General features: G+C 40.2%; 2 protein-coding genes across 2 annotated transcripts in view; both read right to left on the bottom strand.

Moving 5' to 3' along the window:
• Positions 1-2,982, bottom strand: part of LOC118793176 (protein FAM171A2-like) — a 38,845-nt gene extending 35,863 nt beyond the window's left edge. The window contains exon 1 of the mRNA XM_036551229.1: positions 2,780-2,982. Coding sequence (XP_036407122.1) covers positions 2,780-2,981 — 202 coding nt within the window. The 5' untranslated portion in view covers position 2,982. The remainder of the gene's footprint in view (positions 1-2,779) is intronic.
• A 6,650-nt stretch (positions 2,983-9,632) lies between these two features.
• g6pca.1 (glucose-6-phosphatase a, catalytic subunit, tandem duplicate 1) lies at positions 9,633-15,649 on the bottom strand. The gene is made up of 5 exons (XM_036544591.1): positions 15,275-15,649; positions 14,609-14,718; positions 14,168-14,273; positions 12,991-13,106; positions 9,633-12,625 (listed from the first exon to the last, which is right to left on the bottom strand). The coding sequence occupies exons 1-5, from the start codon at positions 15,637-15,639 to the stop codon at positions 12,123-12,125; spliced, it is 1,200 nt and encodes a 399-aa protein (XP_036400484.1). The 5' UTR covers positions 15,640-15,649; the 3' UTR covers positions 9,633-12,122.
• Between the last annotated feature and the right edge of the window lie 588 nt (positions 15,650-16,237).

Here is a 16,237-nt window from a genome sequence, read left to right on the forward strand (position 1 = left end):
GGTGCGCTGTGTCCCTCTCCCTGTTTACATTCTACTGCAGGAACACAGCTGCATTCCAGCCACCACCTGATGTGCCTCACAACACACACATACACCAAGCCAACAACTCCTGTTGGATTATATACCATTAAATGTATATTTCTGCACTTTCTCAAAAGACAACCCAATATTGATATAAGAAACACAATTAACAATTTATTTGGACTTTTTTCAGCACCTGAGGAAGTGAAAGAAGACATTAACCGTTATAATTAAAGGACCCCAAAATCTGTATTGTGGTCATTTTAAAAACAACAACAATATTTAATGTATACACCACTTTTCTGATATGAGGAGCAGTGATTTAACAATGAAATAACAAAGTAAAATGATAATATTACAAAGGCAAATCTACACTCAAACCAGCCTTAAATAATCAAAATAAATTGCTGAAATCTGGTTTTAAAACATGCATCTTGGACCAGCTTTTGAAAATGGCAGTAGCATTTGCCTCTCTGACTGTCTGACAGTTTAATTTTGAAGAAATTATCCAGCATCCACTGATATAAATGGCCAGCCTGTGTCTTAATACTGATGACTGGGGAAGCGGGGGCAGGCCAAGCCATTCAATACTTTGTATGCCAAAAGCAAAATTAAGCAGTTAGTCCTATACTAGTGAACCAGTGATGCTACTCCAACCAACACAATGCTTTGACAATTAATCTATCCTATACTAAATAATGGAATGGATAAACACATTGACAAAAAACTAAAAATGTGACATGAAACATGCAATGTTACAGAAGGAAATGGATGAGACTTTGGCTAGGCGGTTGATATAATCATCAGATGACAAGACAAAAAGTATAAAACAACACTCTGAACTAAATGAAAGGAGATGTGTACACTAAAGCAGCAGTAATCACACTAGACTATTACTTTGTATGTAAAAGTGCCGGGCAGTAATTTAGTATAATCTCGTGACTTCTGCACTTTACTTTCAAGAAATTGTGATGCATCTGTATTGTAATGTGCAGCAGAAGCATGCCGGTGGAAAGCGGGAAAGTGAGTATTGAGTGTGGTCCTCATGTAAAGCTGGGCACCATCTTGTCTTGTCGTCACGTTCATCAATGCGGTTTTGAAAAGTAAACCAAATTTATTGCATTATATGCATTATTTATTACATTTAGAATCAGCATATGAAGAGGATAAGCTATCTGTTGCCTGAAGTGCTTTAATGGCTATGGAGGAAGAGAGCCCTAGGGCTGCTGTCTGCAATGTCACCAGATACGTACATGGTCTAGGTGATCTGGAGTGAAGGCTAGAGGCAATGTTCATAAACATTGTGGGGATGAGCCTGGTCACTGCTTTACACAAAAACCAAAGGTGACACCCAACAGCTTTCATTGTATACAGCTCAGAAGTGTGCCAGACGTCATACAGATACAAAGAGACCAATCGAGTTTTGAGGCCAGCAGGTGACTGAGATTAGATGAACTAATCTCATTACAATATACTGCTAACTCAACAGTTTAACTGTGACCCATACGTGGGCATGCTAGTGATGGTCTGAGGCACAGTGGCGTAGTGAAGATATATGTCAGATTTCATAATGAATAGCAGTACTATTCTGAAGTGAGGGACAGCATGGGGAAGCCATATCAAGAAAATACTAACCCATGTCTGAATGGACTCAACCAAGACAACCTACATTAGTCCACATTCCAGCACTCCTTAAGAAGATCAAATCCATTCTGTGTCTCTGACTGACTAAAAATTTACTGAGTGAGGATGAGGCTGAGTGAGGCTAAAAGCAGAAACACAAATCTCACACCACCCTGGAAACCTGTGGCAACTGTCCAGTCTGGGTAACTGACATGTGGGTCAGTCTCACAGTAGTCATCTACAGAGTAGCCTACAGAGGTTTTGGTTGTTACATTATTACATCATTTCTCTTCCCCACTCCCACCCCACATTTAAGTTTTTATGTATATATGTGTGTGTACATATAATATTAATCTTAAAGCGTAAATTAATTCGATTCTTCATATAACCATGGTTTTCGGCAAGAATACCGATTTAAACACAGGGCGTGAACAGAGAAATCTATATTCAGTTTAAGCAGGACTGAAAGCATTGGGATGCAAACATTTAGCACATGGAGCAGCTCGCTGTAAGGCTACCTTCAAGACACAAATTTTGTTATTAATACAAGATTATCACGATGGTTCAGCGATCCAATTTATTGATATCATCACATATGTCCTCATATAAAGCCAATTTAATACATGACATACATCAAGAATAGCAGAGCTATCGTGTCAGGAAATAAGCGCTGTTAGGTTTGCAATCAATAATTCGTAACACGTACCGCCTTTATTTTTTAACGTCAAAATACTGGATTAAGCATCTCTCATGGGTAGCTAATTGGCTTAGTTAATTTTAATATACAGTTTCAAATCCACGTATAATTCTCATACCATATCAACCTCACACACAGCCCCTATGGGAGTTTCTCATTCAAAAATCCTTTGTTTCTTCACTGTACACTGAGGAAAAAGGCAAGCTACCGAGAATGACCGGTGAATAATGGCAAATACAAAAACGCGCATGCATTCGGGCGATATTTACTGCACAAAATACGCGGTGGTTACATAAGCAACCCATCAAACGCATCATGCCCAGGTCTCGTTTGTTGAAATATTAACATGGCAATTTGTTTCCTATTAAAGAATGTAGCTAGCACTCCCACTCGCCACAGGGGTGGTTAGCCAAAGATAAATCTCAACGCCAAACTCACCAAGTGTTCGCTGATCCGGAATTGATTTAGCTATAGTTTTCCATACGTTGCCGAAGAAAAGAAACAGTAAAATAAAACGAGATATATACAGAGGTGGCATTCTTGTAGCTACATCACCCTTCCCAGCAAGGTAGCCATTCATCCATGTTGTTTTCGGGTATTGACTACTCAGATCTCGTAGCCTACAGATGCCCACTCCCATGCACGCTGTCTCTCCGTTTGGCTCACAGTTCCATTGTCTTACATGGGAGGAGATCTTGTAAAATGTGTTCGCCGTCACCCTCTACTGGTAAAGAATGGTATGGCGTGTAAGAGAAGCAGTTATAAATTTCAAGTGTTACACCTTAACCATATTACCCTGTGTTCTTGCTTTCACTTTTAAGATAAAAAAACATGTACAATAGGACAACTGGGGTGGCAGTGTGGAATGGTGGTAAGGAGCAGGGCTCTTAACCGAAAGGTTGCTGGTTTGATTCCCCCCTGTGGCATTGCTGCTCTACCCTTGGGCAAGGTACCTATCCCAGAATTTCCTGAGTAAATATCTAGCTGTATAAATTTATAACATGTAAAAACTTCAACCTCTGTAAGTCACTCTGGATAAGAGCATCTGCTACATGGCAACAATGTAATGTAATGCAATTTGCTCTGCTCTACTGGTTATTGGAATGCAACCAAATGTGTTTTGATGTTTTCATGGGCATAATTTAATGTTTTTTTTTGGAGTAGAAAGTAGGTGAACTGTGTCACATCAGATTGGAAGTCACTTCCCTTTATCTTATATTTCTCCAGGGAAAATCTTACACAATAGCAGGATGCTGATTCACTGCTCATGTTTTTCTCTTTCACAATGGATATTTAAGGAGAGCACCCCGCAGCCATCCCATCATATAAACACGGATATCCCCTCAGAGCACAAACAGCCAGCCCCACTGACCTTCAAAGAACTCCCGTGTCCTTCGGCATATTAGTGACTAGTCAAAAGTAATTCTTACATTTCATGGTTATATACTGAAATATTCTCATATACCAGTGGCATAAGAACACGCTGTAGTCGGAATTATAGGCAAATTATAATGGTTTGGTTGTAATGGTTTACGCACTCATCAGCTTCTCGTGCTAGTTGGTACCTCGCCAGGCCAACCTTTGGAACTTTGTCATGCAGTGCTTCTAATATTGTTGACTCTGTATGTTTTTTCCCTTGTGTTGTATTGTACCTCACTTGTAAGTGGCTTTGGATAAAAGCGTCTGCCAAATGAATAAATGTAAATGTAATAAATGTAAATTTGACACATATCAACTCACTAATCACAATGTGAGTTGGTTTGGCTCAGAACAAATTAAATGTGAAAAGAAGAATCCAATATTTGCAGAGTTTGCAGACTGATATGAAGTGCAAAGAGTTGAGGTTAATTGGGGTGTGATGTCATAAACAAGTTGTGTGACATTGTATTCATACAAGATTTTAAAACAAGCACCTTTTTTGAGAGAATTGTAAGTAGACATCAAACAAGCATCTAAACATATTCAGAAATTTCTAAATACTTTACATTATAACCTGCAGCATGATGGCATTTTCCCCTTATGCCAATAACTGATTGCTGTTGGTAAGTTACTATGATTTGTATTAATTCTAAAATTAGTAATGATTATTATTGCTTGGGTACATGTTTAATGAAATACCACTCTAATATTCCAATCTTCGAGGAGATGGTGATTCACAACAAGGCCACAAGGTGGTGAACAAGATTCAGACACATTCAGACTCCTGTTTTCTTTTAATAGTTATTTTTATGATTTGGATTTAAAAACAAAAGTTACATGTTTACTGTGCTACTGTAACCTTGATATTTAATAATAGGACCATTTCACTGAGGTTCAAAGCTTTATTTCTTAAAAGCTTTATGTTTGGAATTTGATTTTTTTTTTCATGTGAACAAAAAGCATTTTCAAGAACAAAATCATGGAATTTGGGAAGCAGAGTTGCAACGGATATGTGGTAAGAAGGCAAAGTTGTCCCAGCTAGTGGAGAAGCAGTTGAAGACAGTCTCAGTTCTCAATGTAACACTACTGATACTGTGCCCTACTGCATAATTATTCCCCATACTGTGAGCATGTCCCCAACAGCTGCAGCAACCTCTGAACAACTACACTACTACAGTCTCCACCTGTTCCTCTTCACCAGGGAATACCTTCCCGACTCCAAACCCAGGGAGAGGTCCACCACCCATTTAAACAATGTTTTATAAGAACCCTTTTTTTACATTGAAACAATTACTCTGCCCTATCCTTAGATAAGCAGGTCTTTAGCACTAGCACTTTAGCATATTTCCATCACCTTTTTGTTTCTTCTCAGATGTTTCTAGGATATACCAAAGAAATTGTGCATCTTCTCATCCCACTCTGTTTATGGCAATCAGTGACTATCATGTACAGAGAGGACAAAAGGACTTGTGACAGACCTTACAGCCTGACACACATGACAAGCACATGGTCATCAGCTATGGACTGTGGAAAGCCAGATTTTGGAGGATGATGAAAGCATTGAAGACGATTCCAGTGTTTACATTTTATTCATGCAAAGGCTATCTGCAGTTTATGTCCATATATCTTATTTCATTAACTCATTCCACATAGCAAATTGTTCTCCAGGACACTGTTTATTTGGTGGCATTTATGTTTGACTGTTTGAATAAAAGTCCAGTTCAGTCAGTTTGGTGCGACAGTGTGTGTGAAATGTTGACAACGGCACCCAGACGCAAATTAAAATTTCTGAAGTGAGACCACCACAAAACGGTGGCCTTTGACACATGGGACCTCACCTAAGTGCATAAGTGACTCTGGTTCAAAAAAAATTTGTATAGCATGAAAACAAACAGATCCAGGTTCAGGTGTAAAAGAACTGATCAAAATGGGCACTAAAGTTATGAAGTGTTATGAAATGACATTGTTGTTGTGCTGGGGGACACAGGGACCTGTGTCTTTCACAGATAGACAACATGTTTTCAAAATGTTCCTTTTGTACTGCAGTTATTTAATGAAAACACCAGGTAACACTCATGAACATCAAGAACACAGCATGTAGAGCAACTCTCTTCTCCATCATACCTGTATGTTCTCCAGAAAGCCTCTGCTTCAGGTAAACGGTGAGAAAACTGAATACAATTGAAAAGAAAGATAAAACCAATAGAATTTTGGTCTGAAGGGTTCTGAGGTCAATTACAGCAATAATTGGAAAGTGACTCAAAGGTAGTTGCAGTTGTCAGCTACATTTACTGGAGGACAGATGTCTGTATCTTTTTCTGTATGTAAAAAAAATCGGTACAATGTTTGAATGTGCTGAAAGTGAACAAACTTAAACTAAAAGTTTCTTGGAGAGCACACCTAATGTTTATAATTTGCAAGTGAACTTTTAGTGAGAGTGCCCTAAATATTTGTGAAAACAACAGAAGTTAAAATCATTACAGCAGTTATTTGATAAGCATCATTCATTTGCTGGCTTGAGAGACACAAGGTTTAACAAGCATACGGAGACAGAAGTGGGTAGAATATATGTTATATTATGCTAGCTACCTTCAGCTATGGGAATACAGGCAAAGTGAAGCATTGCTTGTGGGTGTATGCGTGTGCATGAGTAAATACATTTGGAAAAGTAGGTTTTGTCTCATCTCCACAAAATGAAAGATGATACTGCAACAACTTGGTCACAAAAGGTAGCTTCAAAATTCTGATTCATACCAATGTCGCACTTCTTACAGTCCAGTCCACTTCTTACAGGATTCAAAGAAGTCAGAGAGGGAAGAGTAATTCTGCTTTCAAAGTCAATGTTATTTTGCACACAAAGTAAACTTTAACTACCTTATTTCATTTAAATGAATATCGTTATTTTCAAACCTTTTTCAAGGAAATAAGCAGGATACAAGAGACATGCTTCCCTTTTATACACACAGAGGTGACATACAGCTTTAAAGACAGGATTAATGTCACCATGGAAATAATTACCCTGTTTTTATTAATGTAAATTGTAAATAATATAAATAATGTAAATTGATCTAAATATATAATGCCCTACATCAGGAGTATACAGAAAAGATTTTAATTCTGCTGCAGATGTTGTTTGGTCCTTATTCCTTAGTTTATTTCTTCAAAAGATATTCGTGGCACTATAGTTCCTGGGAAATGCTTTGTACTCTTCTTATGAAAAATATTGATATAAAAACCTCATACAGTGATTAAAAGTTGTAAGAATTAAACAGTCTGCTTATAGGAATTTCAGGCTCACTCAGATATAATATGAAACTCCATGGAGCTAAACAACCCATGAGGAAAAAAAAAATTCAGAGTCTGAATACATTCATCTTTCTAATTCATATCTTGCACTAATTACTGAAGCACCTGGTGTGTAAACATTTTTGAGAACTATGCTGTGCTGCTTAATGCCCAGATGGGTTTCTCCAAGTCTGAGCGTAACAAGAAAAATGAAAAGATTTTCTACAGACCAACAACTCTCTCCTCTTTTGTCTTCCCATAGAGATATGTCTAGCCAAGGAAATGCAGCTGGGTATTCCATAATCGACAGTCTAAGTTTCTCACAAAATATACAAATGGAAACCAGAGAGACACCTTGCACAGCCTGCTTAGCACTGATCATCATTGAGATGCTTAAAAATGAACGTCAATCAAATTATTATTATTATCTTCATTTAGTTACAGCTGCTGACAACACAGTGCCAGCAGTTTGCACAGTGACATTGAAGTAATCGATGTGAATACTAATGTCATTTTCATTTAATGAAGGAATGCATAAAACATTGTATATTAAAATATCTGTTCTTCTGTCTCAAGAATTTAGCTGAGGACATTTCTCAAATACATATTAGAAAAATAACATAAACAGAAATGTTATCCATACTCTACTTTAAAAAATTACAAGAATAAAGTTGTCCTGGGTGGATGAGATTCTTACAGACAGTACTATACGTAGAAAACCGTTGCCATTTTCTTTCACCAGGAATGGAATTTTTTGTCTTGTTCTGAAGTCTTACCATTTTACATTGACTGGTGGCCTCCACTGGAGATCTACAAACGTCTGCCTTTTGATCCAGCTCGTGTCTTTGTTACATAATCTAAGAAACTGATTGGATGGGAACTTGAATCATCTGTTTCTCCAAATGTTAATCATCTGCTGGCAAAAAGGTACCTCTGCCCCCTCTGACTGTGGATTTACAAGATCAAGAGAGAACACCACTGGCTTTGTTATTGCATGATCGAAATCCATACATTTATAAGTTGGTTATCCATCTTAAAGATCCACTTTGAAAATGCTCTCTTTTTAAAAATAATGATATTTTTTGCAAACTGTACTTACAAAGGTAATACTTTTCTGCTGCATCGATCAAGACAGTGCTCCATAAAGTAACTATTAATATATACAGTCAGCAGGCCCAAAGCTTCCAATTAACAAAATGTTATTTGCAAAATTGTTAAAGAGAGCAGCAATGAATAAGGGGCCAGTCTGGGTCGGATCGGCTGTTTCCCAGCTGCACAGCTCAGCAGCTATCGGTGCAGGGACTACTGTTGAACTTTCTCAAGTCTAATCACAGCTGTCATGCAGAAACAAGCAGGCGACCTCTAGAAGGGGCGGAGGGGCAGGCACGCTTCCGCCAGCCCTGGATCATGCACCAGAGAGAAACCGGTCAGGTTCTCGTAAACACGCTGCAGCCACTGCTCCCAGACCCATTAACCACGGTCAGAGCACAACATGTTAATGAGCCGGTGTGTATCAATGACTTATCACAGGGAGAGCCACGCTCATGGTAGTGTGGAGATAAGAGACCATAAAAGAGAGGGCAGAAGTGCTGATGCTCCGATACCCAGTGCTGTTGTGCAGGTTGAAGTCTTATGTCATGGGATGTGTGCTTCCGCTGTGAAGTCAGAGAAGGAAGAGTAATTCTGCTTTCAAAGTCAATGTTATTTTGTAGACAAAACTACCTTATTTCATTTAAATGAATATCTTCATTATTTTCAAACCTTTTTCATGGAATAATACTATGGCACTTTAAAGTTAATGCAACTATTCTGGGGGCGGGGTGCTGTCTTGGTTTTAGAGCTGAATCATGATAAGTAGAGAGTAAAATGCACTGTAGTGCAATGTAGTAAAAAGCCCGGTCAAGCTGGCTTTAATAACATGGACCACAAATGTGTTAACAGGACCATTTTGCACTAAGGCCTGCTCTGTTGAGGGGAAACCCTTTAGTCCGCATGTAGTACCTGCATTTACATTCCTGTTTGTATTCAAAGCTATCAGAGACTCCTGCCCTGTACTGTCATGTACAGAATGGCCTGTTCTTTGACCCCACTGCACCCCTGTCACCCGCCACTCCCCTCCATCCAAAGCCTCGCACCAAAGGACAGGTCTGTATGGAGTCTGAAAAGAGGGAGAGGGAAAGAAGACACAAAACAGGTGAGTTAATGTATAACAGCTGTTGCTGGTCTGGGAATCAGACAGGACTGGCCTTGAGAGCAGCAGAAATCAAGAAAATAAGATAAAATGAAAACGCACAAAAAAGCAACCAGGGCAGAGCAAAACATTTCAGTCCTTTCTGGAAACCTCCTACCACAAGCTTTGATGCAATTTTCAGACCCTGACAATATAACTTATGGTTTGGAACCATCATGCAGAATTGACCTCCCTTGACCATACAGATGAACCCCCCTCCCCACAAGCTGTTTTACTGGTAAAGATGAAAGTGCCATAACCGCATACAGGCACACTGAGGGTCACTGTTCACAAGCACAAGTACACAGTCTGCATGCACACAGTGTCTCATTTGCATTTGATCTGTTAACAGGAACTCTAAGATCTCTCTCCCTGGCTGTAGAGATATACTGCAGCATTTGTGTCTAAGGATAAGCAGTCCTGACAAAAATGTGAACAAATTGTGCAAGGGAAATCAGAGCAATGAAACTTCAAAGACTGCTACAATGATAATAGCAGTGGACACTGGATTCATCACTGCTGTTCCACCCCTTGAGCAGGGTACTTTACCTCAGTTGCTCCTGTAAGAATCTATTTGCATACAAGCGTAAGCTGCCACATATTGGGAAATAAGCAAATGTGGGGAAGATAGTGGGGAGAAATAGGCCTTGTGATAACCTGCTTGTGAGTACTGTGTGTTGTTCTTAGATATCACCCCAGGCTGTTGTGGGGGCTGCTACTGTTTCTGTTCTCATGAATTCTCCGCAGTAGGATTATACTCCCAGGCCTCCCTAGGAACACGCTTTCTGTTTGTGACCTATGTTTAAGGGCTACTAAGCCACACATACATGCTACGTGTGGGGCTCCTCTTGGATTTGAATTCGTGTTTCCTTTTGGTGGTGACTACAATGTGTCCATGCCCTAAATGCTGTTGAAAATAAAGAATGTGGCTTGGTCCTACATTTGAGGAGAGTTAATACCTTGGAAAACAAAACAGCTCTCTTGTCAAAGATTGAAGATTGAAGAATTGATACTAACTGATGGAAATGATGTTTAGACATCTGGATATTCAATGCGTATTGTCTTAAAAAATGGAGATCTAGCAGGCTAAGGAAGAATCTACATTTCAGTACCGGTCTTCATATCATATCCAGAAATTCCCCTTCCTTTTCTCTGCAAGGAATTGATGTATCATCATCTCCCCCCTGCCCATTTTGCAGCCAAAGATACAACACAATGGTATTGTTTTCCAGTTTTGTTTCACAATAAAATATCATTTCAATAAAACTTACTTACAGACCACTCAGTATGAAGCAGTGCTGATCCTTCCAGAGTGGCAACAACTATGACTGCAACATAACATCAATGAACTCGAAAGGTAACCCTGATAGCCTGCTCTGCAGGGGACTGTCTTTGGATTCATCTCTGGGGGTCTTCTGCACATGTTCATGGTACAAAGAAGACAGCATTATATCACAATACTGTGTGCAAGGGGTTGAAGCCAGAAAACATCTCCACAACTTTAAGGCCACACCCTAAAGGAATAACATTTCAACCCAGCAGTATCAGCACTAATGAAGGAGGAGACACACAGCAGTGACTTTTGCTCATGAAATGGTCAATCCATACAGTGCACGCTATACTGTGGTTTAGATGGGAACAGACATGAATGAAAACGCTGTGTGCTAAGCAACACTACAAGGACCAATGAACTTGAATGCCCCAGCATAACACATACAAGCTCAGCACTGCCCCTCTCCAGGTACAGCATGGTACGCACAGTCTTCTCCTGCTGAAAGTGTTCAGAGTTCAGAGTTCGGATGCTGCAAGGCAACCTTTAGCCTCATGTTCTCAGCAGGCAAGTTATGCCAACCACGTGGACAGTCCACCCCTTCAACCCCCTGACAGATTGTATGTGTGCATGCGTTTGAGGGTGGACACCTGCAGGCCTTTCTCAATGGGTGCACACAGACTGGGTTTAATATCCATTCAGTGGTTTACTGATATAAGAGATGGGGAATCATTAACATTAGCTATAGCAGAGCTATTACACAAACCAGCCCTGAACATAAGCTCTTACACACAGTAAACTGGCACTGTATGACATCCACATCATGGATAATCAACATGATAAGATTTGCATTTCCTTCCATATTTATATAATTTTCTTTCCAGTTAGATTTCTTAAAGTATTGTGGTAACAGTCTCAGTTCTCAATATGGCTGTTCCCCAGTTTACTACATTTAATGATGCAATGGATACATCTGGGCCCATACATCACATGACAATATTACAAATAATCTCTTAAAATGAAGCAACATCATAGCGTTACACTCATCACAATAACATTTCTGGAAAATGGGGAGCTCCTTCTGTTGCATTCTCACAAGTTCAGCTGAAGAAATGACCCCAAGACAAGGAAGGAAACATTTCTCTTCACCTTTTGAAGAATCTAGCTAAGGAGTATTTACTACAAAAGCAAGAGCATTAGAGTAGGAGGCAATGGGATGCAGAGGCCAGATGTGATTCTGAAAACACACACAGGATTTGATCAGCCTCCTTCTGTAGGAGATCCAAAAGAATGCCATGCAGGAATCATCATCCTGTGGTGTATAATGCCAGTCCTTCAGATCTGTAACAGGGCAAGAGGGCAGGTTATCCCAACTACATTGGAGGGGGGGTGTTCAGCTTTGTGCATTTCTGCCACCCTCTCTCATAAAGACTCAGACTTCTTGGTCTACTGCATGAATGGACATTTCAGCCCATACAATAGCTACAGTCACAGATATGGTCACAACACACATCAGCCAGCCCTCGGATGTGGACTCGCAATGGTCATGAAGGGCACCTCAGCTTTCCACTCAGTCATCAATCCTTTTTGTTCTTTTTCCCCAAAAAGAGGTGGGAGAGAGTGCCAGGCACCAGAGCAGTAGAGATGAGGGGGGCAGCAGCACTCTTGCAGAAAGAGAGCAAGTAGAACCAAGTCTCATCCTCAGAGGAGAATGTCAGGTAATCCAGAAGCTGCAGAAGCAGTAGGGATGCAATTATGCAACTGAACCTGAAAGTGCCGCTGGTTCTTTTTTTGCTCACAGAGAAGAGGGGTGAGTGCAGGCCCAACCCCAGTCCGAATAATGTGCCCATGTTGCGCAGCAGGCTGGCGAAGGGCGTGGAGTCCATGTGAACCCATTCAGCACGAACGCACCACCTCTTGGCTTTCTCCAGGGTCCAGAGCAGGTCTACACCCAGAGCCTTCAGCAGCAGGTAGAAGCCCAGAGCGAAGGTGAGCAGGAAGAGGGTAATGTAGAAGTACTTCTTCAGACTGGCACTGTAGATCCACTGCACTCTGAAGAATATTTCAGCCACAATTATACCTGCAGTTGACAGGAATAACATTAAAAAAAAGAACTGTGAAACCACCAAAACACAACCCTGGGACTGCATAAAGGTAAGTCTGTTGAATACAAAAAAGACAAACAGAGGCTATGGCAAAGTAACAGCAAATATTTCTTCAAAACATTTCTTCATCTGAAAGCCATACAGTATTATGATGATTTACAGATATAGACATAGCAGTGTGAGCTAGAATGGTTACAAATTCTATGACAATTGAAGAGATGTGAATATGGCATGGAGGAGTCAATCAAAATTATACAAGGTTAGCAAGAAGTGTCACAGAATCATTTCTTAAAACTTCACGGAGTGAACAGCCATCAGAACTTGGGCAGGGGTTACTGACCTGAGATGACCCCAGCGATAACTTGGTGTGGGAAGTGGGCAGCCATATACACCCGAGACATGCAGACCAGAAGCTCCACCAACCAGAACAATGACCATAGCACACAACGCAAAAACCTGGTGGTAGATTTAGGGTAATCATCACTCCTCTGTGAAAATACTCAACAGTTTGCTCATCCACACATCTAATTTATTGCCAAACTGTATTGACCCACATTTAAACAGCTCCACTGAGCTTTGCAGAAAAACCCGTGAGGCACCTAGAAGGGTGGTGCTGCTGTCTGGGAAGTAGGATAATGCTACTTTACACAGGTGATTTATCAGACACAGGCTGTGGGCTCAAATGCAAGTTGATTGATAAAATGGCTGCATAAAGCCACTTGAATAATTAATCAGATAAAATTAATCAAGTGGAAAATACATGTCCTAAATGTAGAACAGTGACATTTAATCGCTCCCACTGTTCAAGCTATCTTTATACAGGCTTTGTGAAACAAGATTGAATGTATCTTCCTGAAATACTCTTGGATTTAAAGATTCATCATTTTCCTCTTCTGCTCCTCTGAGGAGCAGGAAGAATTTCTTTCTTTTCTCTTGTCTAGAGACTGATAAGACAGGGAGGTCACTAGAAAATCATTTGAAACATAGATTCCCCCTAGATAAGTCTACCACTTCTTTGTTGCCTACCATAGCCTAGTCCTGTAGCCTATTCTGTGATCTAGTGACTGATGTATGATAGTATACTTGGCTTCCGTTGCCTAGTCAGATCTGATCTGACACTGTTGCTCATTCAACTTGAATGGATACACTTCTGTACGTTTGTGCTGGAAGTCACTCTGGATAAGAATGTCTACAAAAATGAATGCAATGTAATGTAATGAGCCAATAAGCTGCATCCAACAATCCCAGAGACAGACTGAGGTACACATGTTCTATTGAAGTTCTGTTGCAGTTTAATCATGACTGTAGTAATACTCAGTGTATAATGAGACTGATTATTTAATTGCAGTTTGTATGTAGCTACTGGTAATAATGACCAAATGGTAATGCACATGAAAATGACCCCATAATTAAGTACAGTACTATGCTAATTGCAGTAACACAGCCTGTTATGTTTTATTATAAGGTTGTTTGTTTATTATCTTGTTACTTTCTTTATTATCTTTTCTCTGACTCACCCAGTGAAGACAGCAGAGTGTTTTTTCTCTACAGCAATTGAGAGGGTAGCTGTAACCATTGCATACCACACCCCTGCAGAACCCATGGCATGACCCGAGGGACTTCCTGTGAAGCACAACATCCACACGCTGAACCATACCATACCAAAAGCAGGGATGCAATTGACCCAACCCAAGCATGATTTTATTATCATATTTTTTTTACTCTCAAGTCAATTCCTATTTAGATAACATTGTGCTCCATTTATTGGCTAAGAATCTAAATCAAAAGGGTAAAGGTCTCTTCACTTAGTCCCAAGAGGAGCTGTCATCAGTTTTCTTTACAGGTTAAACACTCATTATTATATTTTGCCATGCAAAGTTGTGCAAGATGTGCACAGTATAATTGCAGATACACCTTAGATGTGCATGGAATTCTGGATGATTAAAGCCAGGCCATACCTGGTCCAGTTTCACATGTGATGGGGAACTGCTGTAGGACAGGAGCTGGTGCTGACCCATAAAACTGGGTTTCATGAACCCACCAGTATGGTCTCTCTCCAAAGAGTACCCTGTTGTGAAGAAAAAGTTTAATTAAGTCTAGCAGCTTCTCTCCTGACCTGAATGGATTGCTCTATTGGGCTACTAATTGCCATGATTTTTGGTATTCAGATAACCAGATCGTATAATTTTCAGATGCTAAATAAACAAACATAAAGACAATAAAGACAATCCACATCCGCGAAGAAAACAGCCACATGCATCTGTATAGAAAAATCTATATGTAGATATGTAGAACTTAAGATGTTCTTTTTCATCTCAGGAAAGATAAAAAAAGATCTCTGTTTAAAAATGCATGTTTAATATTTCTCTACAACATAGGCTTATAATTAACCATATCAATAAAAAGGACACACAAATACACATAGATTTTCTCAAGATATCCTTTCAGTTTGGATCCGTTTTCTCTTCTAAAAAGAAAATGCAGCCCATGATGTGTCGTCCTCACGTTCAAAGTGTAAGGGTGTGTTCCATTAATGGCATTTGGATCACAAAGGATGAGTAAGGCATATACTAAAAATGATATTTGCACAGTCCTCTGCAAAGAAAAAAGTGAAACCTCTTTACCACTTGAGGACCAGGTTGAGCCAGTCCCCGATGACAGCCACCCAGATGAGCTTGATGCCCACCTCACGGGACAGATGGAACCAGACTGGAAAGAAGATGAAGAAAGTGGTATGAAGGTCTGCCACTGTGGAGGCCAGGTGGAACCAGCCCTCATAGTCACGGCACTGTGCCTGCAAGTAGACAGCCAGATCCACCCCAATGCTGTGCAGCAGGTCCATAGTGCTGGCGTGTCCTCCAGCTCTAGGAAGGATTTTCTGGAGCAAGGGAGGACCAGGGAAAAAAACTGGGATGAGAGCTTGGGTTCTGTTCTGACACTGGTCTGTCACCACTCTACTCGTCCTTACATTCTTTGCTGTCTCCCACATGGACTTTATACAAGGCTGACTGATTTGTTTACTTGCAGGAAAATCCAGGACAATCCAGGTCCTCTGACCTTTACAACCCAAAGCTGCTGGTGCCAATGTGATAAACAGTTTAGGAGTCTGAAAGGAGGTCATATATTGATCCCCACAAAGACTTAGTCCCAGTGATTGGCCTTCCCACATACAGCAACTGACTTGCCTGTTGAGAAGTTTTTGGCAGTTCTCAGGCTAATATGAGACTGGTTTAACAGGAAAGTGCCATTTTCTACATGATGACATGCTGAGAAGAACACTGGTGGGATGAATAGGGTAGGGAATCACCAACGGCACCATTGTATCAAGCATTGGACAGCCCCTTCCCAGTGAATGCATGACTACTATTATTAGTAGCAGTAATAATAGTTTGTGTGGGGATCTAAGGTCTGATGATGGATGGAATATAGGAGGGAGCTGTGCCCTTGACTACCTGGTGGCCTAACACTAGAAATTGTTGCAAATAGTAATCAGAAGCTAATGAATGATGACAAGAAGAGGTGAGTCATGGGCATATTTTGGGATGTTTACAATTAGCTTATCAAAAGCATTCTTTTAAATGAGGTGA

The sequence above is a fragment of the Megalops cyprinoides genome, chromosome 1, assembly GCF_013368585.1.
Source record: "Megalops cyprinoides isolate fMegCyp1 chromosome 1, fMegCyp1.pri, whole genome shotgun sequence".
Lineage (NCBI taxonomy): Eukaryota > Metazoa > Chordata > Actinopteri > Elopiformes > Megalopidae > Megalops > Megalops cyprinoides.

Excerpts from the sequence above, each read along its gene's own strand:
- g6pca.1 (XM_036544591.1), bottom strand. The coding sequence starts at position 15,639 with ATGTGGGAGACAGCAAAGAATGTAAGGACGAGTAGAGTGGTGACAGAC. Across the intron at positions 13,107-14,167 it reads CACTCTGCTGTCTTCACTGG|GTTTTTGCGTTGTGTGCTAT; the intron begins GTGAGTCAGAGA and ends ATCTACCACCAG. Across the intron at positions 12,626-12,990 it reads TATCGCTGGGGTCATCTCAG|GTATAATTGTGGCTGAAATA; the intron begins GTCAGTAACCCC and ends TGTCAACTGCAG.